This window comes from Canis lupus, chromosome 3 (genome assembly GCF_003254725.2).
Source record: "Canis lupus dingo isolate Sandy chromosome 3, ASM325472v2, whole genome shotgun sequence".
NCBI lineage: Eukaryota > Metazoa > Chordata > Mammalia > Carnivora > Canidae > Canis > Canis lupus.
Window position 1 is genome coordinate 71758645 of NC_064245.1, and position 26752 is coordinate 71785396.

Genomic DNA, 26752 nt, shown 5'->3' on the forward strand with positions numbered 1-26752 from the left:
GTTTCTGGACTTTGTTCCTCTCCTTGTGTTCCCCTCGCCTGCTTCCTCTCAGGGGAAGACTTTACTTTCACAGAGAAAATTGAGGCTGTCAGTGCTGCTTTTCCTTGGCTTTGTGTCACAGCCATGGTAGATATACCTGTTGCCACCCTTACTTCTTTCCTTCCTTCTCTCATCAAACATCCCTTGTCTTGGGCAAGGCTGACTCTCTCATATCTGCTATGCTCCCTCCTCTTATCACCTGGATCCTTTTTTAAAAAGATTTTGTTTATTTCTGAGAGAGAGAGAGAGAGAGAGAGAATGAGCATGAGCCAGGGGGAGGGACAGAGGGAGAAGCAGACCCCTGGCTGAGCAGGGAGCCTGTTATGGGAACTCAATCCCAGGACCCTAGGATCATGACCTGAGCTGAAGGCAGATGCCGAACAAACTGAGCCACCCAGATACCCTCATCACCTGCATTCTATCTTATTCATATATCCCTCTTGTGTTTCCATTTTCCCCTTCTCTACTGTCCTCTGCATTTCCAGCTTCTAAGCAATAAAACATCACTAAGACTGTAATCTTTAAAAAACAAAAATTCCTTCCTATAACCCCAAGTCATCCTCCAACTGCTCTTCTGTCCCCTCACTTTGTTTGTAGGGAAGTTCCTTGAAGGTCACCCTCTGCCCACCTCTGCCATTCTCCCAAAGCTGTTGGAGAACAGAAGCCACCAATGTTCTTATAATCAGCCAGTGCTGCTTAACGGGGGGCCTTATCTTCATGCCCTGGGCAAGGGATGAATGATTAGAGTCAGTGAGAGGGATAGACTCTCCCCACCTAGAACCCCCCACCCTGTGCCTAAGTCTCTCATGCCCACCTTGTTCTTTCCCTCCTGTCTTGATTGGATTATTTACAGTAGCCTTCCAGGGGGTCTCTGGGCCTGGGTTTTGCTTCCCTTTGATAAATGGCAGAGTCAGACTCTAACACCCAATGGAAGAGTGTGAAGATGAGGCCAGCCTGCCTCTTTCGTTGGGGAAGCACTCTCCATCTGCCTCATTCTGCTCTTGCCCTGATGACTACTCAGGTTTTAATTGCCTAATTTACATTGCTTCTTTAATGCCCTTTCATCAAAGTCATCTTGGAGAACATGCTGGGGGAAAGATACCCTTTCCCTCTACCACATAAAGGAATACAACACATACATACACATACATCCTCTCCCTATCCCTCTCTCTCTCTTCCTGTTTCTTTCTCTTCAACCTCAGATTCATCCTTTACTCTATTGAAGTGCTTGATCTTCTTCTCTGCCTGGGGTTCAAGTCCAAACCCTTGGAGCATGTCTTGTAGGACTCCACCTGACTCATCCTCCCCCTTAACCACATCTCAACTTTTGTCTTTGGATTTGCTAAGACCCCCCAAATGCCAATCCACCCTCTCTTACCTTCACATCGTCTCCAGACTGAAGTGGGAAGACCACTCACTCCTTTGCACCTCCCCCAATTCCCATCCTGGTTGATATTTATTACATTATGGCGTGTTTGTCTTCAACAAGGCTGAAAGCACTCAGCAGGTGGGACCTTGTGTGTCTTGGTTCCCCTACTCCTAGCACAGTGCCTGGCAAGAGGAAAGTGCTCCTTAAAGATGGTGATCAGACACAAAAACGCGTGGGAAAGGAGGGAATGGTAAAATAATAATCCCTAATGGTATGCCAGGCATTAGGCTAAATGCTTGACAGTCATCTCTCTTCGTTCTCAACAAAAATCAGTGAGGGGTAGATACTACTACTATCCTGATTTTACAGCAGAGAAATGGAGAATTTAACTCACCTGTTATGTCAAGGAATTTGGACTTATTCTTGAGTCCAAAGAAAACAGTTAAATAGAATAGATTCAAAGAGACGTTGTCAGATTTCCTTTGCTTTAAAAAAGAAAAACCTCCTTCCTCTTAAACTTGAGCGATTTTTTTCCCCCTATAATTAAGCTCTCTGGATCCAACTTCTTTATCTCATCTTGTTAGCCTGTTTACTTCCTGTGTGTCCATACAGCAGGACCATTTTTATCACTTGGAGCAGATCAGGTGTTAGTTTGGGGGCCCTGGCAGGCAGCTCTGTGCTCTGTCACTCGGATCTAAAGGGGTAAGGGTTGCTTACACTTATTTTTAAATACCCACCTACATTTCTCTTTTTAACCCTCACAAAAACCACATGCTATTAATGTGCCCATTTTTCAGACAAGGACCCTGACGATCTGGTGTCCTAGATCCCTCAGCTAGTAAGTAACACGGGCAGGGCTCGAGCCTTGTCCCCCTGGCCCTGAGTTCTTTGTTCTTATCCTCATGGCACTGCCTCCCACATTCAGGGCCTCCTTCTTTTTTTTTTTTTTTTTTTTTTAAGATTTTATTTATTTATTTATTCATGAGAAACAGAGAGAGAGAGAGAAAAAGAGAGAGAGAGGAGAGAGAGAGAGTTAGAGAGAGAGAGAGGGGCAGAGACACAGGCAGAGGGAGAAGCAAGCTCCATGCAGGGAGCCTGACGTGGGACTCGATCCCCGAACTCGAGGATCACGCCCTGGGCTGAAGGCGGCGCTAAACTGCTGAGCCACTTGGACTGCAGGGGCCTCCTTCTTTGAAGCCTTGTTCTTTCTAGGAATTTGCTGACCTCTACCTACTTCTTTGGACCCAAATGACTGCCCAGCTGGTAGTTAACTCCTTCCTAGAGACAGCTGTATATGTCATAGCATTAACTTGGCTGTTCTAGATGTGAACCTTTTATTTTGCTCCCAGATGATACCATCATTTAATATCTTAAGATGCACACAAACTGTATTTAGGCTTTGATCTATAAAAACAGTGCAGACAGAGCTGTTTTGTACGGGATGGTCCTGTTGTTCTAATTTAACCCGTCCAGACCTCCCCTTCATGATATCTCACACACAGAAATGTTCCAAAGGGCATAGGGAGGGCAGTGGGATCCAAAAGGCTGATGAGAATGTGGCGAAAGGTTTTTATCTATCACATCCAAGATATAAAAGCTATTTAATCACCTAGAAATTTTGATAGTATTCTTTCTGAAAATGTTTCTGGTTATAAACAAAGTAAATAAAGCTTTCTCCCTAATAACATTGTTAGAATATAGTACCTTAACATCATAAAATAGCCTCCTAGAAATATTTGCCATGTCTTTTAAAAAGCAGAGATTTCCTTTCTCATAGTAATGTCATTCTAAATACCCAAGAGTTTAAATGGCATTTTCTCTTGTGTGCCCATGTGACAAGATATGTGTCTCTGGGAAAATTTCAAATGGGTTCAAGGTGGGCCCTTTTTTTTTTTTTTTCTTAAAACAGGATTCAGTTTTATGTTTTTAAAAAAATTTTTTTTAAAGATTTTATTTATTTATTCATGAGAGACACACAGAAAGAGAGAGAGAGAGAGAGAGAGGCAGAGACACAGGCAGAGGGAGAAGCAGGTTCCATGCAGGGAGCCCAACGTGGAACTCAATCCCCGGTCTCCAGGATCACGCCCTGGGCCGTACGCAGGTGCTTAACCGCTGAGCTATCCAGGGATCCCTGGTGGGCCCTTTCATATCAAGTGGCACTCTTGAGTAAGGTTGAATTATAAATTGGAATATATGAAAATGGTAGTAATAGTGAAAACAGTATGATTTTTTTAAAATGTAGTTGCCAGGATTTTGCTTAAAAAGGAGAAACAAACCAGATTTTTTTTTTTTCTAACTAAAATGAAGCCCAGGCACTTAGCTCTTTTGCTGGGTTAGCAGTAATCCTTATAAGTAACAATTATAAAGAATGGAGTCCAAGGTCTAACCACTTCATGTTACAGCCCTTAACTGTCTTTGTAGGCCACGCCTGTATTGCGTTATAAATGTGGGCACTGCCTATAGTGTACATTGCCTGCCTTTCTAGAAGCACACAGACCCAAGCATGAGTGGGTAACTCTTTCCTAAAGTAGATAATCCTGAGTATTTGATGATAGAAAGAAATACCTCAAGCTCCCAAGCAAAGGAACATTTTTACCTTCCTTCCCTGTGGAGGTCTCTGTTTTGCCTGGGGGTGGAAGAGGGAGTTGTCACAATACAATTTTAGGAATGTTAGGAGCTGTGCTTTGGTTCATTTGCTGGTGTAAACTCACTGAGGTCTCTGTGGAGGGCAAAGGATCAGATAAGAAAGGGTCATTCTTCATAGGCTGAGAAATGTGAAACCTTAGGAATTTTTGTTGATGAATCTTATTCCTTTCTAGTCTGAGAAACCTTTCTTTCTTCCTAGTAAGAGACACATGGAATAAATCACGGATGGTATGAACAATATTTGAGATAAATGCAACTGTCAGATAGTTTCCTAGGAGTCCTGCAAGGGCACACAGGGCCTGCAAACCGCTGAGTCTGTATTTTAATTCAGTGGAATATATTCAGACTCCTTTGGGGGCTCTAACAGAGCAGTAGCCAAGGTCTCAAGGCTGCATTATTAGTAATTGTGTGTGTGTGTGTGTGTGTGTGTGTGTTCTCAAGTAACTGAGCCATTTCTCCAAAATGTCTTTCATCCAAACGCTAAGCCCAGGTCAAAAATGTTCACAAATATATTAGCAAACTCTGATGGAGATTTGGTTTTTCCAGGCATTCAGAACACAATTTCTCAACATGGCTGAGAAAAATTACCTTGGATGTATGGTACATTGTTGAACAGTGACCTTTCAGGTTAATTAAGAAGACTGGAACCCCAGAGGAGTTTTGGGCAACTTTTTTGTTGCTCAAAGGAACTACAGAATAGAAATGTGGTGTGAATGTTTAGAAAGGGGATGCTTTGCAAGGTTGTGAATAATGACCAGGAGAAAATGCCCTTAAATGAATTCAAAAGGGAGATTCTAAATAAAATTTGGACCCTTAGACAGCTCAGCTTTTCTGTAAATTGGCTTTTTTTGTATCCACGTTAAGCCTTTTATTTGTTCCTATTTAACTTATGAGTGAATAGTGAAAATAAAGAGGAAAATGAGTCCATTCTATAAGAATGTGTGCAATGGAAGCATTAATCCTTTCAACTTTTTGTAAAAACAATGTTGGCTCACTGTATGCTAAGCAGTTTAATCATGCCAGGCAGCCTGCTAATGACTAGTTTCTTTTTTCCAGGTGACTCAGGTGTAGACACCGTGGCAGTGTTTATGGCCAGCAGCGGAGCCACAGACATCACAAATCGAAACAGCCCAGCCACACCACCAAATACCCTTCATCTCCGTTCCTCCCACAATGAACTGTTGAATGCTGAAATAAAACACACCGAAAGCAAGAACAGCACACCCCCCAAATGCAGGAAAAAATATGCACTAACTAACATCCAGGTGGCAATGGGCCTCTCTGATCCAGCTGCACAGCCCCTGCTGGGAAGTGGCTCTGCCAACATCAAGCTGGTGAAAAATGGGGAGAACCAGCTCCGGAAGGCTGCAGAACAGGGACAGCAGGACCCCAACAAAAACATCAGCCCCACTGCAGTCATCAACATAACTTCTGAGAAGTTAGAGGGCAAAGAGCCCCACCCATGCGATTCCTCAGGCTCTGAAATTCTACCCTCCCAACCCAGGAGAACCAAGAGCTTCCTAAATTACTATGCAGACCTGGAAACCTCAACCAGAGAACTAGAGCAGAACTTAGGCAACCAGCACGGGGTTGTGGAAGAGAAATCGCAGCCGGGCCAGGGCCAGGCCTCCACCGTCATCGGGAATGGTGAAGCGCTGCCACAGAAAGCCAACAAAGCCCAGTTCAGCCCTGAAGATGGCCAAGTGGCCACAGTGTCATCCAGCCCAGAGACCAAGAAGGATCATCCTAAGACGGGAGCCAAAACTGACTGCGCACTCCACCGGATCCAGAACCTGGCACCGAGTGATGAGGAGTCCAGCTGGACAACACTATCCCAAGACAGCGCCTCGCCCAGTTCCCCAGATGAAACAGGTACCCCTGGGAAGGGTCTAGACCATGGCAGTACTTTCTTCTGGTGTTCCCAGTTATTGATGAGATTAAGCCCTGGTCGCACCAAAAAAAGTCCATTTGTGGGGAGAGAAGAATGTATGCCTCTTGGGGTACAATAAGGCAGTTTGTGTGGAAAATACCATTAGATTTCTCCCTGGCTTCATTTTGGTTCTTACCTACGTTGTTTGTTCTGGTGAGCATTTTTGTAAAAGAAATGGGTCCTTAGTGTATAGTAAAGCATGATCTGTTTAAATTATACTGCCAGCGCTTAGGTGAACTGGCTCTAAACCCTATCTAGAAATACTGGGTTTTGTTAAGCAAAATAATAAGAGAGAGAGAGTTGCAGGGGACAACACATAGCTTCATGAAAAGAACCAACTATTTCAAAGTTCTCAGAACTGGGATCCCTGGGTGGCGCAGCGGTTTGGCGCCTGCCTTTGGCCCAGGGTGCGATCCTGGAGACCCGGGATCGAGTCCCACGTCGGGCTCCCGGTGCATGGAGCCTGCTTCTCCCTCTGCCTGTGTCTCTGCCTCTCTCTCTCTCTCTCTCTCTCTCTCTCTCTCTGTGTGACTATCATAAATAAAGAAAGAAAAAAAAATTAAAAAAAAAATAAAGTTCTCAGAACTTAATTATGCTCAAACTAATGACAAGTTAGAAGTTTAAAAAGTTTAAAAGTCTGCTTGTTGTAGACATTTCCCTTTGACCTTTACTGGGGAACATTTTATTAGCCTGGTTCATGTGATATTTGAAAGTAAGAAAGTGGTGGTGTGGGTTTTTTTTTTTTTAATATATTCAGAAGTTCAGGATTTTAAGTGGTCTAATTGAGACCAGTCTTTCTTGACTTTTGTCTATATCTGTAACATCTTCAGATTTGTCCTAATCGGAACAGAAATGAACAGGGTTCTAAAAGCCAGCTACTTTGAATCTCTTCTTCTCATAACCCCCCCACTGTACTGATTATAAGATTAAAACATGTGGAGCACTTTGTTGTATCTTAATTCAGGATAAACAAGCACTCACAAAGGCTTATTTCTCTAACATAACCCTGTCACCCGGCAGCTACCCCATTGGGTTCCAGGACTATGTTAATGTGCTAGAAATATAACAGATCGTCCCACTGCTGAAGGAAGTAACATTTCTGCCACCGCTAAGGCAGAGAAACTACAAGGACTATAGATAAGGAAGAAGAGAAGGAGAAAGTGAAGACATTAACTTGTTTAAAAAAAAAGTGTTTTTGAAATGCCCTTTAAAATCGCAGTGCTTTAGGTGATAGATTTCATCAGCCTGCTGTAGCTGGATATGGCAGTAGGGAGGTTGAGATGAGTCCATTTCATCTCATAAATGCCTGGACCTGCACATTACTAGAAACATAATTATGTTTAGTAATGTTGCTGAGTTCACAGCTATTACTTTTTACCCATTGAGAGGATTCATATCCTGTAGCTGATGGACACTGTCACCTGCTCATGTTTGAATCTACATAAAGGTCTCCTTGAGTATCTCACATCCAGAGTCCACTTCCTTTGAGGAGTATCTCCCAGACCTCATTGTCTTCCTCCCGTCACGATAGCCTTTCCACTGCAATTCCAGGCATGGCGCTTTCTGCTGTAGGCAAATTTTAAATTTTCCTGGAAAAATTAGAGATGGAGACAAACCATGAGAGACTCCTCACTCTGGGAAACAAAGGGTTGTGGAAGGGGAAGGGGGGGTAACTGGGGGATGGGCACTGAGGAGGGCACTTGATGGGATGAGCATTGGGTATTATACTGTATGTTGGCAAATTGAATTTAAATTTTAAAAAATTAATTAAGTAAATAAATAAAATTTACTGGATGATATTAAATGAACAATAAAGTCTCCCCTGTTCCTCACTCTAGCCCCTATTCACAATGATGGCCGCTGTCCTTTTTTTTTTTTTAAGTATTTCCTTTCAGAAAGCATTTTATGTATGTATGTATGTATGTATGTATTTATTGTTTTTAAAAGATTTTATTTATTTATTCATGTGAGACACACACAGAGAGAGAGACACACAGAGAGAGGCAGAGACACAGGCAGAGGGAGAAGCAGGCTCCATGCAGGGAGCCTGACGTGGGACTCGATCCTGAGACTCCAGGATCATGCCCTGGGCTGAAGGTGGTGCTAAACCCCCAGAGAGCATCTTAGACATATACCCACATTTATAATAAATTTTAAGTTTTACCCAAATTTTATGATAATGGTATTTTTTAAAGAGTCCTTATCTTTTAGAGATATATACCAATATATAATAGTATAATAGATACAACGTGATACAATATATACTAACATAAATAATATTGGGTATGGGATTTTCTTCAAAATAATTGAGATAAAAGAAAAAGAAAGAAAAAAGAAACAAAACCGCCCATTAGCTGATAATTGTTAAAGATTTGTACATAAGTGTTTATTATTCTGTTCTCTCTAATTTTGCATCTTTAAAATTCTCCACAATAAAAAATCAAAACAGGGATGCCTGGGTGGCTCAGCGGTTGAGCATCTATCTGCCTTTGGCCCAGGGTGTGATCCTGGAGTTCTGGGATCGAGTCCCACATCAGGCTCCTGCAAGGAGTCTGCTTCTCCCTGTGTCTCTCATGAATAAATAAATAAAACATTTAAAAAAAATCAAAACAAAAAAATTACATTAGATAGTTTTAGGAAGGTTTGCTTTTTCCTCCTAAGTATATATTTTGCAGAGCAGTGCATATGAGGACATACAATTTTTCTACCTCAGGTTTTTTAAGTATCAAGCATGCTATTCCACGATATTCGAGCTCCACAGTTTATTTAATTATTCCCTCACTGCTGAGTGTCTGGATGATTTCTGCGTACTGCTCCTTCTCTTGTAGGGTGCTAGTGTCAGTAAGGGCCTACAGAGAGCACAAAATTCCAGCTGAACACATACACTCTACTCTGACTCTCTCCAGGAAACCTTCCCGGGGTCCCCTCTGCTCACTGCTCATTTGCTCAGTGTCCTGGCATCACTTTTTGTTGTGTTTCTCTGGTGCTTGGCACATGATGCGAACTGAGTTAAGCTTTCTGACACAATGAGAGGCTATGTTCATTTTTCTCTCTTCAAGTCAGTTTTGAAGATCTTCACATTTTAAAGGAAGATTGACAATATGGTAACATCCCTTAATGGGTAGCTAAGGATAGACATTTTAAATCAAATATGCTCAAGAGAATGTGGGTTAGCTGTGACTCTCAAGCAGTGACATTTGAGTTTTTTAAAAAAGTACATAAGAACCTAACCTGTGCTATTTTCAACATATGGTCACTCTGGAATCTCTGTACTTATTTCAGCACGCCGCAAGATCTCAAAATATTAGTATCGGTAGTTTTTAGGAATTCTTTTGGAATTTCGTCATAGCCAGTTGTGAACTCCTACTGAATTGAAACCTCTTTATTTCATGATCACACTTCCAAGTTTCAGGTGGTGACCACTACGAAAATTAGTGAGTAAAATAAAATAAATGAATTTTCAGCATTTGCATTACTTTTGATTTTGTCTCTCCAGTGAAACATACTGTTAGTGTTTATAATGATCATGATCAGCTTAAATTAAACATTGTATGTTTCACTTCTAATGGTCAAATCAGTGTTTATTATGTTTCCTATAATATATACATGTTTATGTATATATATAATAAATACAAATACTAACTATTGAGAGAAAAAAAATAAGAGCAAATTTTTGTAAGATACTGGTATGCATCTCATAATACAGAGTACCCGTATTCTAGTATGCATTGCAGAAGGTATATTTGCTTATCTGCTGTGTGTTAAGTAAATACTCATCACAGTGGTGTGTGTTTTATGACTAAATCATAACACAATTATCTTTGGATTGTAGACTGTGCTTTGGGGAGCCTAGAAAAATAGGCTCGTTTCTACCTTAGGGGCATCCTTTCCAAGTTAGACTGCTATTTATAAAATAAAATGCACTGCTAACCCAGAGATCGACTACTTTCCATTTCTCTTTGTCTCTCAATTGCCCCCTCCAGCATTTAGTCATTTTTTTTTTTGCACAATCAATCATGTATACAATATGTTGCTCCTCTTTCCTCCTGTGTAGTCTGTCCTCTGAGAAAACAAGAGCCTATTAGGGAAAAAAAAAAGAAAGCATCTGTGAAATTATTGAGCTTCATAGGAGTTTACCAAAGTTCAAAAGAATGCCTTGACTCTGATTCTAAAAGAAAGGGTTGCATCCCATTTTGGTACTTGAAGGTGAGAACTTAGAATTAGTTAGCATTTTGCTAGAAATACAGTTCCCTCCACGGCCCCAGGTAAGCACGATGACTCAGATAAATATAGGTTGATCAGATTGTGTGTAATCTTTCTGTTAGTCACCTGGTGTCTTTGCTTCATGGAAACTTTTGAAAGATATAGTATTTTGATGCTACCTGGGTACAGGTTTCCGGACCTTGTTGGTACCAGCATCTAACTTAGGTTTAATTTGGGGCTTAATAAAATTAAAGGTACAGAGTATGAACCTGGGTGGGTCTTGTGGAATAGCTGTGCCAAGATTAGGTTCATTACTAAAGTGTACAAAGGCAGGATATACATAGAGAAAACAAAATCGAGGTGGTGTGACTTTGAGCCTAATGCTTCATTACCTTATAATTGAGAGCATGGGCTCTAGAGTCAACTTCCTAAATTCAAATCTCAGCTCGGTTAGAGGCAGGCAGTTCATCAGTCTCTGATGTATAAAGTGGAGGTGATAGTGGGGTCTGGCATGGACCAATTGTGAGGATTAAGTGAGAGCTCTTGGAACAGTGTCTGGCATATAGCAAGAGTTTAATAAATATTAGTGCCTATATTATTAGTGACCACCATTATCACTACAGCAAGTGGGATGTAAAAGTTTACTTCTCCCTTAATTAAAAGTTACCTACATTCTGGACTCTGATTTTACTTAGGACTTTCTGTACCCTAAGGGCAGGGAGTGGTTTGTGTTCATCTTTGTATTTGTGTTGTCAGTGTTTGAGATATAGCAAGTGACCTTAGTAAATAAGTAATGGTTAACTGAATAAAATCAGAGGCCACCTACATATCGCCAAATGGCCTTGATATATTCAGTAAACATTTGATGTTATAGCTCAATCAACATCTGATTTTGATGTTGGATACATATTTTATAACTTAATTGACAATGTTGCCTGGTAATAGGTGAGGCTGAAAAACCAGTTATTAGGAACCGCACAGTGAAATTCTGTGGACCTACTATGTGTCCATAGAATCTTGTTCATGGTACTTTCTCAGATTGTCATGGTGGGACTTGAACCAGTGTCTTCAGACACAGCATCCAGTGTTTTTCCACTGTACTATAGTGAGTGACCTCCAGAGCCTGAATATGTGAGATTTAATCTCCAACTGGCTGTGTGTGGTAGTTATCTTGAGAATCTGGAAAATGGAAAATTATATTTTAGAAGATCTTTCCATCCTTATTAAAAATTGGGATCTAGCTCACATGTTATCTCCTCTGTGAAACCTTTCAAGACCCTCTGAGTTATTGAAAGTAACTTTCAGAGAAAGTAACATTTCAGAGAAATGTTTTCAGATTTCTTTTATCATGTTCCCCTCAGCAGTTCGTAACCTTACTTGAAATCTTCCATTTAGACGTAGAGCTTCATGAAAGCAGGAACCAAGTCTTCATTATGTGTGGATATGAACCTCTTCAAAGAGTACGTAATACATAGTAAAAGGCTGCATAAATGTTATCTTTTTGCTGATTGGAAGGAGCTGGAAGATAAACATGCATGCATGCTCTCTCAGCGTTGCTACATCAAGCACACCTATAGAAACAGAAAAAGTAAGCACAGCTTGTAAACCATAACTGTGAAGAGCATCTGGATAGGGTGATTCTTATTTATATTCTAGGCTCCTAGGAGGGATGGAGAATTGGGACTGGTCATTCAGTCCACCACAGACATTTCTCACATTTGAGTCTATAGGTCTGCAAGTCAGAAAGGCCAGTGCCAAGGAAAAGAGCTGTTTCGATTACATTTGCCTTTACACTTCACTTTGCGTTGTAAATTGATCATGTTGCTCAAGAGTTTGAATCCTTTGATGTCATAACATTGATTGTTTCCAGTATTAAGGCAAGCAAAGTGGACCTCTTTTGCAAACTGGGTAGCTGGAGAGGGGGAAAGCCAAGGCACGAACCTAATTGTGTCAGTGTAATTGGCAGCTCTTCTTATTTCTGGCTTTAGCTAGCTTAAGAATGTTAGAACTTTGGATAAGGTTATACTATTAACTTTTTCAGAACCTTCTTTTAAATGTTCATTCTATGTCACTTGTTTTCTGGTAATTTCAACTATACATGATTTTTAAATTGCTTTTCAAAAGCTCCTTTCCCTTAAAAAAATAATTCCAGGATATAGGAAAGACCTAGTTTTCAGCAAGTTTGCCCTGCCTGGATTAATTTTAATCTCTTAAATACCCTTTGGTGACTCACTAGCCTTCCTGTCTTGTCTTCTCAGTTGAGAGTTCCATGATGTGACAGGAGGAATTCAAGAAGACAGATGTGAGATGTTTCCAGAATAGCTCGGACATACTGTATTCTGGGGTAGGTGATGTGATTTCCAAGTTAGATTTTAGTAGCCTGGGGGTAAGATATATAAAAATATTACTTACCTCATCTCCTCATCTCATGAACTTAGGGAAGAAAATGGTTTCGCTCAATCATTTTTGGAATTTTCTAGACAAAAAAAAAAAGTATTCACTTAAATGTTCAAAAATTTGTGGTTGCTCTTTCACTTCAAAGAATTATACTTTAGGAAACAAAAGATAATACAATGAAATGAGTGGTAGCAAAAGTCTAACAGTCTGGTAGTGAGTACAAGGTGATAGGTACATTCTTTTTTTTTAATTTATTTTTTTATTTATTTTTTCGATAGGTACATTCAATGAGCCAGGAAGGGACTGTGCTGGGGGTAGAGGATGCTCAGAGGAGGCCAGAGTGCTGAGGGTAGAGGATGCTCAGAGGAGGAAACTTCAGTTGTTAGAGATGTGGACGCTTAGGTCCTTAAAGTTACCTGTACTGGGGACTAAATAGACATCGGATGGAGATCCAAGGAGGGCATTGTCTCCCAGAAGTGTTAAAAAGTAAAAAATCTTTTTTTCTTTTCTTTTTAATTAATTGCTAAAGAAGTTTAATTTGTAATTTTCCCGCAGTCTTTTCTCTGCTTTACTGGCATTTTGAAAATAAAAATTGGAGCACCTGATTGATACAGTCGGTTAAACATTGGACTCTGGGTTTCAGCTCAGGTTGTGATCTCTGTGTCTTGAGATCAAGTCCCACATCAGGCTCCATGCTCAGTGTGAAATCTACTTGATATTTCTCTTCCTTTGCCCCTTCTGTTCATGCTCTCTGCCTCTAAATAAATAATTTTTTTATTTTTTTAAATTGTGTTTTCTAGTTTTGGCAAGTTAGTTTCTGGGGGAGGGTAAACAGAAGGTAAACAAGTTTCTGGGGGAGGGTGAACAGAAGAGCTACTTAGAAAAAGAAAGGGTGGAGTCCTATAGTTGTCCTGGTGTCTGGTGCCTCTGAGAAGTACCCTCCAGGGCAATCACCAGGAGATGGTTGACTCAGTGGGGCCATAGAGACAAAAGGACTATGGGTGACTTGAAGATTTTTGGTCAAATTTCATTGTAAATGTTCTGGCCAAATACATTATTCTCACAGAGGAATCTTAAATTTATAAATAGATAGAGAGGCTTATGATTTGTTTTAAAGATTTTTAAATTTATTCATTCATGAGAGACACATAGAGGCAGAGACACAGGCAGAGGGAGGAGCAGGCTCCCTGCGGGCACCTGATGTGGGACTCCATCCCAGGACCTCGGGACCACACCCTGAGCCAAAGGCAGACGCTCAGCTGCTGTGCCACCCAGGCGTCCCGAGGCTTATGATTTTTAAAAGTCAGGATGCCTCAGAAACATCCAGAGTTGTCCGCAAGCTTGAACTTGTCCACATCCTTGGGGAACTGAAATAGATCTGTAACTTTACCTTGATTTTAACTGAGCAATATTATCTATATAAGTTACCAACAGTTTGGGGGTTTGTGAATTTGCTCATCATAATTTTGTTCATTAGTTCACCCATTTTTTCTGATTTGTTACTTCATATAGACATATATATGCCAGTCATTTATTAAGAGCCTTTTCTGTGTTCTGTGGCAGGTGCCTGAGGTGTAGAAATAAGTGAGAACCATTCTGTGACCTCAGCTCACATACAGTTTCTTTCTTTTTTTTTTTTTTTAAGATTTTATTTATTTATTCATAGAGACAGAGAGAGAGAGAGAGAGAAAGAGAGAGAGAGAGAGAGAGGCAGAGACACAGGCAGAGGGAGAAGCAACATCCATGCAGGGAGCCTGACGTGGGACTCGATCCCAGGTCTCCAGGTTCAGGCCCTGGACTGAAGGCAACGCTAAACCACTGAGCCACAGGGGCTGCCCTCACATACAGTTTCTTATCTCCATGGCCTCAGCCGCCACCCCCCGTATGAAGAGTACCTTTTACAGGTGTCTGTGTGTTCTTTGTTTTATTTTGCACATGTCAGTACCTCAGTTAGTATGAAAAGATAAGGCCCACTGCAGGTCCAGAGAGCCTAAGCTTCCAAGCAAAGAAGAATAGATGTTTTGCTGCTTTATTAGTTTCTTAGGGCTGCCTTAGCAAATTGCTGCATGCTTGATGGCTTTGAACAACAGAAATTTATTCTCATGGTTCTAAAAGTTCAAAATGTCATCAGGCCAGGCTGCTTCTGAGGGCTCCTTCTGAAGCTCCCTTGCTTGCCTCTCCCACGCTTCCCATCCTGGCAATGCCTAGTGTTCTGTGGCTTGTGGCTGTAGCACTGCAGTCTCTGCCCATGTCTTCCCGTGGCTATCTTAGTAGGACACCAGTCCTTGGGTTTAGAGTCCCCCAATCCAGTATGACCTCACCTAACTGATTATATCTACAAAGACTATTTCCAAATAAGGTCACATTCTGAGGCTCTGGGTAGATACAAATTGGTGAAGGGGGGTATGACTCAACCCAGCACAGGTATCTTCATAGATAATTCCTTAATATATGTAACACAGAGGATTTGTGAGAGAATATTTGCAGGAATTAGCATGTTCAGATTTTTCAAGGAGGAAATCTTAAATTTGTAGGTATCTACCATGAGAATTGATAAATGAACAGAATATACTGCCAAAGGACCTCAAGATAGTTTGGGGGTTGCCTTCATCCAAATTGTGGTAAAGATGAGGAAACCTAGATGTGGGTCTAAAATCACAAACCCAGCTGAGACTGGGAACTAGTGTAGAAAGGGAAGAAAAACATAATAAAGACACAGTTAAGCTTAACATTTAGCCATGTGGCTCAGCTCTGAAGGCTAGGGTAGTTCGGGGAACTTGGCAGATGGAGATGGGTTTATTCCTTTGGCCCAAAGCTTAGGAACAGACAAGGAGGGATATTGGTGATCGCCATGTTTTTCTCACCTATGTTTGAGGGACATTGCTTACCAAACACACAGGATTTTCTTAGGAGCAATGCAGAATATAAGAGAAAAAGATACGACCTTAACTATAGGGCAATGCAAAGGCCATATGATGCCATCAAATCTTCAGAGATCACCCATGGGCAGTGCTGGAGAATGTACAGACAACCCACAGGTTTGGTCCTGTAAACAACATTGTAGAAGACTTTGAATTAGATGCTAGTGCTTAGAAATTAGAAGCTTTTCTTACTCAAAAATATGGGTTTCTCCTTTCTCTTATAAACCCAGGAATCTCACAACCCTGAGCTTGAGTGCCAAAAAGGTGAGAGTCAGTAGCCACCATTTAAGGGGGTCCTATCCTTTCCAGCTCAAGACACTAGGCTTAGAGACTTCTGCTCTGTGTGCCAGTGGGCTCAGCTGCCATATACACATGAAGCTATTATGGTAGAAGTAACTAACATAATGTTGGTCTTGCCTGTTACAGCTGCATGCAAGGGCAGTGCCATAGTGGTAACATCCTGGGGCCATAGCCATTCCAGGTCAGTCCCAGACCTTCTGCTAGAATTATAAAGTGTTACATGAACTGTTAAGCAAAACATGCTTGAATTTTCCAAAGACATCTTTAGATGACTTCTCAGTGTTCTCCATCTGTTAATCTGGTTAGAGGAGGAGAAACATTAGCTTTTCAAAAGTAGAATGTGGGTGGTTCATAAATTTTGTACCTCAAGTCTGAATGTGGTAATGTTCTCAATTTGCTTTCATAAATGTGAAGGTAGTTAACAATTATCCTTATAATTTATGTATTGCATTTCCCTGTGAAAACCCTTAGATGCAAAACAGTGAAATAAAAGCTTCATATTCAAGCACTTCATTGGAAAAATAGAATCAGTTGACTGTTAGAAAATCACACATGGGGATCCCTGGGTGGCGCAGCGGTTTAGCGCCTACCTTTGGCCCAGGGCGCGATCCTGGAGACCCGGGATCGAATCCCACGTCGGGCTCCCGGTGCATGGAGCCTGCTTCTCCCTCTGCCTGTGTCTCTGCCTCTCTCTCTCTCTCTCTCTGTGTGACTATCATAAATAAATAAAAAAAAAAAAAAAAAAAAAAGAAAATCACACATGGTTGGGGCACCTAAGTGACTCAGTCAGTTAAGCATCTGATTTTTTTTTTTTAAGATTTTATATGTTTATTTGACAGAGAGAGAGAACACAAGCAGGGAGAGTGGGAGAGGGAAAAGCAGGCTACCTGCGGAGCAGGGCTCCTGATGCAGGGCTCGATCCCAGGACCCAGGGATCATGACCTGAGCCAAAGGCAGATGCTTAAACTAACTGAGCCACTCAGGCACCCCAAGCATCTGATTCTTGATCTCAGCTCAGGTACTTAGTCTCAGGGTCATGAGTTCAAGCCCCTCATTGGGCTTTATGCTGGGCGTGGAGCCTATTTAAAAAAAAAATCACACATGGTCAGCATTCCATGTGGAATGGTCAGAAAGCAAGAGAACAGGATGACTCCAACTCTATTAACATTCCTCTTGGTACCTAAGAGGGGAGAGGATGTTTACTGTGTGTGAACTTTCATTTTTTTCTTTTTGTTTAGCTTTCCTTAGCTTTCTCTTGATATGATTGAATTTAATCCTCAAAAGGATTCTTAGTATCATTAGGACCATTGTTAGTTGATTATTTTTCTCCCTTAGTATCATTTAAAGAAGTCTTCATATAAAACTGAATTGGTACATCTGAAATATAATAAATGTAGATCTCCATCCTATAAATGGCTTGTTTGAGAAGCTGGGTTTGGTCTGTTTGTTGCCAGGACACTTTTTCTCATATAAACGATAGTATTAATAATGAGGATTCTATAAGGTCTACAAGATGGCTGGCTCATGAAAGCATATTTAATCCCTAATAGGCATGTAGAGTAGTGTTAATAGAACCAAAGAACCTTTTGTTAGAATGTTTAAGAAGAAAATATGGTCATAGCTCCATGTGGAGTTGTCAAAAAGTGAGAGGATGGAGAGGACCCCAACTCCAAATCATTGGGAAGGGACTGATGGGAAGTGTAGCAAGGTTAGTTTGAGGACAGAGAGTGGTAAGGCACCTAGTGACGGAAGCCTTCAGGGGTACTTCTCCATAATGGGCTGACTCTCTAGTTCCTACTTTGCTTTTCTCTATCTGCTTCAAGTGTGTGTCCTGTGGGGGGACCTCTGACCAACATTCCCTTTCATGTCCTCATTGTAGACAAGGGAGACATTTCATGACTTTTCCTTTCTTTACCCAAAGAGAGCACCAGTTTCTTTCAGGATTTCCAAGTGGCTTTCACCATTTTAGTTCATGTCTTGTCCCCCTGTCTCTTGATGACCTTTCCTCTGTGTGCTATGGAATAAGAGCCCTGAGTCAGAGAATGGACTCCATGTGTGATATACCAGAGAGAAGCATTTTTAACTCAGGTCTATTGTATCTTTAATGGAGTTAAGGATTATCCGATTGGTAAAATCTAGATGGTTTATTTTTAGGATACTCTTAGTAAGGTTGATAAGGTTACCCCATTCCACTGATGTAGTGTCAGTCTGATGAATGCCCCCTGAGTTCCTAGACGTGCAACGTACTGAGCTAGTGCTCAGGTGAATCTCAGATGGAGACATAATCTTTCCCTCAGAGAACTCACAGGCTCCTTCCTCAAGATTCCTTTAAATCTCTTGCTTCATCTCATGGCATTCATCACTTTCTGGGTGTTAGAGGCAGGTAAAGTGGGCTTATCCCACTTTATCACTTTCTTGTCCTCTGAACCCTAGATTTCTTATCTCAAAAGTGGGAATAATAATAGTAGGACCTACTTTATAAGATTGTTACATAAAGTCCTCAGCACAATACTGGGCCCATAGAAAGCATGTTTTGAAATGTTAGCTACCATTATTATTACTGTCTTTGCTGTGAGGTGGAAAATTTCTTCGGAAAATAGGCTGTTTTGCTTTTGCTGTTTTGTTAATCCCCAGAAACAAGTTCATACAATGGGTAAGCATGCTCCAGTGAATAATTATTATAAAATGTAAATTGTATTTTTTAAAGTTTTATTTAAATTCCAGTTAGTTAACATGCAGTATAATATTAGTTCCATGTGTCCAATACAGTGATTCAGCACTTCCATACAATGCTTGGTGCTCATCACAAGTGCACTCCTTACTAGCAATACAACAAATTAAAGGTAATAGTTTACTTCCAAGAAACTCACAGTAATTAGGGAGATGCACAAATCCTCTGCTTCTCACATGTGAATGTGCAGGAAAATCTCCTGAGAATCTTGTTGAAGTGCAGATTCTGATTTAGTAGATCTGAGGACTGGAGCCTGAGAGTCTGCATTTTTAATTTATTTTTATTTTTCATTTTTTTTATTTTTAAAAAATTTTTATTTATTTATTCACGAGAGGCACAGAGGGAGAGGCAGAGACATAGGCAGGGGGAGAAGCAGGCTCCCTGCGGGGATCCCAATGTGGGACTCGATCCTGAGACTCTGGAATCAGGTCGTGAGCCTAAGGCAGATGCTTAACCACTGAGCCACCCAGGCGTCCAGAGAGTGTGCATCTTTTAAAGAAAACTTTTAATTATGGAGATTCTACATTTGTAATAAGCTCTTTCAAGTGATACTGATATGTACTTCTGTGCTTGACCATAGTTTGAATGGTAACACTGGACCAGGTAGAGTTTTGCCAAGTATGTAGGACAGATAAGGGTTATAAAGTTCCAGATACGGCATTTCTTGACTGGGAGAAAAAGACAGAATTGAAAAATAAATGGAATTTAGAGAAGTAAAGAAGTGGTGGTCACACAGAAAATTAAAAAGAGAAACGAAGAAAACAAAAGGAGAGATTATTCTAAGGCAGTTTCCTCAAACATTTTGGTCTTTGGGACCCCTTCACATCTTTAAAAATTATTGAGATCCCCAATGATTTTTTTAAAAAAAGATTCTATTTATTTATTCATGAGAGACACAGAGAGAGAAGCAGAGACATAGGCCGAGGGAGAAGCAGGCTCCCTGAGGGAAGCCTGATGTGGGACTTGATCCCAGGACCCCGGGATCATGCCCTGAGCCAAAGGCAGCCGCTCGATCACTGAGCCACCCAGGCACCCCTCAAAGATCTTTTTTATGTGGGTTATATCTATCAATGTTTATTGTATTCAAGATTAAAATGGAGATTATTTTTTAAATTAATCCATTTAAAAAAGAATAAGAAACATTACTATTAACAAAATAGTATGTTTTATGAAACAAACATTTTTTCAAAGCCAACAATTAGTGAGAAGAGTGGTAATGTTTTATTTATTCGAAAATCTTGGCATACCTGGGTGGCTCAGCAGTTAAGTGTCTGCCTTCAGCTCAGGTCATGATCCCAGAGACCCAGGATCGAGTCCCACGTCGGGCTCCCTGCATGGAGCCCGCTTCTCCCTCTGCCTGTCTCTCTCTCTCTCTCTCTCTCTCTCTCTCTCATGAATAGATAAATAAAATATTTTTAGAAATAAAGAAATAAAGAAATAAAAAGAAAATCTCCTTCATGGCTTAATCAAAGGCAACTGGATTCTCTTATCTGATTCTACCTTTACTGTGTCTCCATAAATTGTTTTGGCTGAAGTAGATGAAGAAAATCGTGCCAGTCTCATACAGACATGAGGGTGGATAAGAGAGGAATATTTTAATAGCTTTTTCAGGTAATTGCGGATATTCTTTTTTGATGTTATACCAAACCTCAATAATTGGTATTTTCTTAAAAGTTAGTTACAACCACAATAGTAAACTTTGTTGTATTGTTGTATTAAAATCCACTGATGCATCATACATTTCGAATGGATGTTTTACCCATCCATAATTTTGTAACATCATGGATTGGTGATTTGGAAAATATTGGTTTAGTGAGTTGTGAAGTTCTTCCAAATGTTGACACATTTCATTATACAGTAGGAAAACATTACATTCATTCATCTCACCACCTATCTCATCAGAAAAGTCAGTAATTATTGGGAAGCTGTCAAGCTCTCAGTGGCAGATAACAAGTTTTCCAAAATTCTAATTTTTGCTTGAAAGCTTGCATTTTATCATTGGCAACAAATACTGTCAGTTGTTTTCCTTGAAGTGACCGGCTCACCTCATTCATTTCTGAGACAATGTCTGCTTGGTACCTGAATTTGAATAACCACGGTTAGTCTGTCGGTTGTTCTTTGAAGAAGAAAGGATGTTCCATGTACGTTTTTCCTCAAACAATGATCATGCCTCCATCTACAGAAGTGCTTTATGCATGCTTACACTAGGAAGGTATACTCAAGGATTGAGATTTAATGAAGTCAATAATTTTTACTGCTTCCACAAGGAAGTCTTAGGTGAAATTAGCTTTGTTTTCAGTGGGAGTATATATTATCGGGGGATATGGTGATTGCTGGTACAATTTGTATCACTGTCTTTCTTCGTGCTGCAAAAGCCCACAATTGTAGCCATTATTTTTTGTGCCCTATCGGTTAAATGTCAACACAGTGGAAAAAGCTGTAAATAACATCTTAGAATTATGAAAATAATTTCGACCTGAGAAATCCCCTGAAACTCTCCCCAGGAATTTTGCTCTCGGTGTGAGGCTCAGTGCTTCCAGCATTTTGGTTGGAGAGGAGAATCCATGAAGGATAATTGTGAGAAAGATCAGATAGTTAGATGGAGGCCAGATTGGAGAATGCTAATGCCTAACTATGAACTTGCTTTTGTTAGTGAAAAGTGGTTGGTAATTGCAAGAAAGGAGTGTCCTTAGAAAGGTGAAGTTTGAAGGAAGCATATCTGACACTGGTGCCCAGGGTACATTGGGGCAGAGGACGCAGGCTGTTTTGAGTGTCTCAGAGCAGTCTGTTGGAGATGATGAAGATCAGAGGAGACTGGTAGCTTTACAAATAGAGCAGAAGTAGAGGAAAGACATCTCTAGGATTTAGTGGTGGGTTGAATATGGTAGTGAGGGAGAGAGAAGAACCAAACATGTCAGAGTTTCAGTGTGAAGACTAGAACATGCTGGTTTTCAGCAGTAATGGTTGGGAGAAGGATCTAGTTTTTGGAGGAAGAGGAGGAGGATGTTTTTTATTTTAGATACGTGAGTTTGAGATAATGTGGAATAGCTGAGGGGTGAGGGATGGGGTTGGGGGCAGTGGATGTGCTGAAATTAGAGTTGTGGCTTTACTCCGACACCAAGTTCTTCTATTTTGTCTGGGACTTTTACATGAGCTTCTGGTGCATTGCAGCTTTAAGCATACTTCCCTTTAGACAGGTGATAGGGTAAGGACGGAGTGGGAACATGGTGACTTAGCCAGGTTGGGTAGTATTAGAGGAACGCCCAAAACACCTGTGACATAGTTATGATGGTTAGAACCAGTGTGTTCTTTTTTCTAATTGTAAATATTAAACTTGCATCACTTTTCTCTAATTTGTACTCATCTGCAGTGAAGTGAAAGGGCCACATTTAGAAAAACAAGCATACTCTTCTACTCACAAGCTGATGTTGACATTGACTTTTACTTACCTCTGCCAAGTAAGAGACCCAACAGACTTTACCTGGTGACATGCATGGCCTTGGCCTAGGGTCTCCCTGACAGACTCCAAAACTAGACTTTTTTAAAAGCAGATCTGCTTCTCAAAGATAGACTCATTAATCAAGTTTGTGAGACTAAAATACTACAGACAGTATATCAGTTTATTAATTTGTAATGAGAATGGTCACTCTCATGGATAATGGATTTGTTGACAAGACACAGTCAGTACACACTCTCAGAGCTAGTGTATTATTTCCCAACCAGAAGTCATTATCACATGGCCTGATTTGCCATAAACTACATGACTAGGCCTCCCCTCCCTCTAGACAGTCACACAGGGAACCCAACTATACGTAGAAGGATGCTTGAGGAGCATGGTTCTACCAGAGGGGAGTCAGAGAAATCAAATTTTAAAAGGCATCAGGCTGGAGAGCCTGATGTATCCTGTACTTCTTCCCCTTCGGGTGATGCTATTGGGAACCTAGAATCCCTGAAGCACATTGGCTAAGATTCACTCTTCTTTGGGATTTGAATCTATGGTCTACTTTTTCTAAGCTACCTAGATTATATATAATACCTACCAGCTATTCTGTCTAACACACTCTTAGGATAAAATAATATTTTCTCCTGAGTTAAAGATAAGCCATTGCTACCTACACAAAACACTTCTGACACTAAATTTGTGGGTTCCCCAGTTCTCTGCAGACACTAATTGGACAGCAATCCTGATCTTAACTGCCTAGAATTAGCACATACCCAGAGGTTAAGGTCCCTGTGCTGTACGACTGCTCTCACCTGACTTCAGATGCCACTCACAAGTAGTGGGTCATCAGGTTACCCACAGAGCTGTCCAACTTGACTACAAATCAGGAGTCTTTGTTACCCTTGCCTCAGAATGATAATTTGCTATCATGGTTCATAGAACTCAGGAGAACAGTTTATACTTACTGGTTTATTACAAATTATATTATAAAGGATACAAATGGACAACTAGATGAAGAGGGATGAGGGCGAGATCCGAACGAGTCCTGAGTGGAGGAGTTTCTGTCTCTTTGGAGTTGACCCATGGATTTGTTCACCAACCCAGAAATTTACCAGGCCATTTCATTTAGGACTTTTATGAAGGTTCCATTCCATGAGCATGATTGATTAAAACCCTGGCGAATGGTGATTAACTGAGTTTACAGCCTCTCTCCCCTCCTTGAAAAACGAAACTAAGAGTTCCAACCCTCTGATTTCCCTCTGTGGCAACCAGCCCCATGCTGAAGCTATCTAGAGTCCCACCTAGAGTTATTGAATTAGTATAAACTCAGCTCTAGTGGATAGAGGCTTATTATGAATGACAAAAGATGCTATCTGACTTACATCACTCAGAGGTTTTAGGAACTCTTCAGGAACCAGAATGAGACCAAATACGTATTTTTTATTAGATCACAAGATGATAGTCATACTCTGTTTGGGAGCCATCTTATCTCCTTCTTGTCCCATTTCTTGGCTTTGATCCATCGGCTGACTCCATTGTTGCTTGATTACTCCAAGAACAGTCTTAAGCGCCTTCATTTTCAAGTCTGGGGAGAAATCTCATTGCAGCTATTAAGTCACTCTTTCTTCCAGGTTTGTCCTAAAATCCACCTGCATCCAACTCTCTTAGACATGTCTTACAGTGCTGATGTCTGGGCCTCACCTGTGCCTTCCAGAATCAGATCCAGTAGGTGGGTCTCAGGAACCTGCATTTTAACGAGCTCTTGAGAGATTCTTTACACGCCCTGCTTGAGAAGCACAACTCCAATTCTGACATTTGATCTGCTTTAGTCGGGGATTTCCATGATGCTGTAAAGTGCTGTGATCTTGCTAAAGTCCATTCTGATCTGGCTAAAGTTTAACAGCAATTTATAGAATCATGATGAAACACACGTATAAAACATTCATTTTCTTAAAAAAACAAAAACAAAAAACACAAAACCAGTGCTTTGTTTTAGTTTTTGTAGGGGCAAGAAGGGTTTTCAATTATTATAGGCTCCAGAAATTAAACCCCTGGAGTCCTTTTTCTAGTTCTTGACCGTAAAATGGAATCTGTTGTCATAAGCTTTATGCATCATAAAGACTGAATATTTAACATCCCAACTCTGACATTACTCAATGTATAATTGTGGCCCAGTCACTTACCATCTTGCATTTCTCCCTCTGTAAAATGGGGTTAATGACAGTACCTGCCTCATGGGGCAGTTGAAGGGCTGAAATAAAGGGAGACATGGGGAGCACTCAGTATCGTACTGGGCATGCAATCAGGGCTCTGCAGAAATTTGATTTTACAATTATTTCCAAATGGGAAATTAACTATCCCACTAAGAGAAAGGCACAGAAAGAGTAAAAGAGGGACTGTGATTTGTGTGTACAAAATACTTTTAGATAAGCAGCAGAATAGACTAGAATGTAGAGATAAGGAGACAATACTTAATAGAGCGGAAATCTTGCAAATGGAAGGCTGCCCTGCTTTCGATCCATCCCAATTGAGTTTGGTTTATAGGTCCAATCAGCCTTAGCTGAAAGAGGGGAGAAGAGGATGGTGGGTCTGAGGCCAGTGCAATCCCCTGGGTCTGGACACCAGGAGGCCTTAGGGCCAGCTGACTTGCAGAGTCCCCATGCTTCCATGCAGCCATCCCGCCCCTCATCCAACAAATCTTCCAAGTGCTAGTTTGTTCTCTTCCCCACCCCACACTTATGGAGACACCCAAGAAACTATCCAGGATATATCTAAAATGCTGTTTAATTTTTTTTTTGTTTAATTATATCAGAAAACGAATCTCTAGCTGTTAAAGTGAACTAAACCAGTCAGCTGAGGTATCCGTTTCCATTCTCAGCAAGTTCTGAGCATTAACTCCAGAACGTGTTAGCAAAGATGCTTTTCTCTTTAGCATTTTTAGCCTTAATTAACAATTTTCACTCTCAACATGATTTTGGAGGGTGGTGGTTGGTGGGGGGCAGAGACAGACGGGATGAGACTGAGTGTTCTGATTGTAGAGGCTATAACTGGTAGGATTTTCATAACTTTGTAGTTTTAAGCCATCCTGAATATTCTCAGAGACAGTTCTTCAGAGACGCCTCAGCCCACCTTCTCTAAGGGTCGCATGAGTAGCAGCCTCAGCTAACATACCCTTTGGTGTTCCGCAGATTCTAAAAGAAACCTAGAAAACTAAGGGATAAGCTGAATTAGGGAAGGAGCGTTTTCAAAGCTGTAAATTAAAAAGCATGTCTAAGAGACGGGGTTAGAACGTCTGGAGCTTGTCTGTACTTTCTGCTGCTTTTCTTTGCTCATTTGCCAAAAACAAACAAACAGAATCACCTCACTTCAAACTCAGGACCAAGAAGCAGGTGGAAATTGCTCTAGTCAGAACTCCATCTGCATTTTTTATGTGTTCTCTGCATATGTTTTTAAGATATAAACAATCACTTGGTAGCTACCCTATTTCATCTAAAATATTTTGTATGTTCTTAGTCTGAAGGATAGGATGGGCTAACATCATGGGGTGGGGGTGGGGGTAAAGGTTTCACAATACATGACAGTCTTCAGGGGAACTTTTTATCAATACCAAGAAGCAAGATGAGAAATTTAAAAACCAAAACCCAGTCTACACTGACCAGAAGTCTGTGTACTCAAGCAGACGGAATCTTCCACCCCTCTCTCACTCTTCCAGGTTCTCTCTGCTTCTGTTTTCCTCCATAGACCACATAAACCCAATTTAAACCTTCAGGAGCTGAGTCCCAGAGTCTTTGCTTTTCTTGGCAGAAGCGGAAGAGAAGATGCCATATACAGTTTGGAGTAGCATGGTGAAACATAGTTTTAAAACGATAGATATAGTTTGGGATGAAATAAATCACTGTTTAATCTGTATTACTTTGCCCATATGGGTATACTTGGACCCACCACGAACTTCCTGCATGCTGGTGAAGCGTTTCCTCCAGGAGCTTGCCATAGTTCTGTCAAGAGCCTTCTGGAAGCCTGAACACTTTGGAATGGTAGGCTAATGAAATGCTGAGCCATTTGCAGAGTTCTTTTCTTTCTTTTGGATAAAAAGTGGTTATGGCACCAGTGCTTTCATGAGAAGTGATCAGCCTTGGAATCTTGCCTAGCTTTTGGCACTTTTGTAGGAAAGAACCCTTTTTCTCAGGTCAGACACCTGATAGGAAGTGGAACGTTCCTATGATGTTGGGCAACAAACTAAGGCTTAGTCTGTCAGTTTTAGGCTGAGTATTATTTTATGAAACAGTTTTTACAGTTGGATAAATACATGTGTGTTTACATGTGTGATGACAAAATGTATTTCTTACACACATTGCATTCAAGTGTATGGTGGAAAAAGAATGGTGTTTGGAGTCAAGTACACCTAGGTTTTGAATCCCAGATCTGCCTCACTGCTCTGTGTTCTTGGGCAAGTTACTAAATAGCCCTAAGCCGTCATTTCATAATTTATAAAATGAGCTCCTATCACCTAACTCATAAAATTTCTGAGATGATTGAATGAGCTAATAATAAATATATGGAAAGTCTATGTGCTAGAATATATGCAAAGCGTGTATATATGTATGTATGTAAAGTATATTCCTGGCACATGGCAGGAATCAATAAATAGTCTTTCTTTCCCTACTTTCAGTTTATCTAATTTCCTAAAAATATCTAGCGATTCTTATTGGTGGTTCCTTTGATTTGGTGTTAACATTGGTCTAAATTATTATTTTAGAATCAACAGAATGGAACT

The 26752-nt window shown here is 40.7% G+C and overlaps 1 protein-coding gene across 11 annotated transcripts in view; it reads left to right on the forward strand.

Moving 5' to 3' along the window:
- The window catches only part of APBB2 (amyloid beta precursor protein binding family B member 2), a 375499-nt gene that overhangs the window by 180894 nt on the left and 167853 nt on the right, over positions 1-26752 (forward strand). For all 11 annotated transcript variants that reach the window (XM_049108653.1, XM_049108650.1, XM_025438365.3 and 8 more), the window contains one exon: positions 5111-5926. In XM_049108653.1, coding sequence (XP_048964610.1) covers positions 5111-5926 — 816 coding nt within the window. The remainder of the gene's footprint in view (positions 1-5110; positions 5927-26752) is intronic.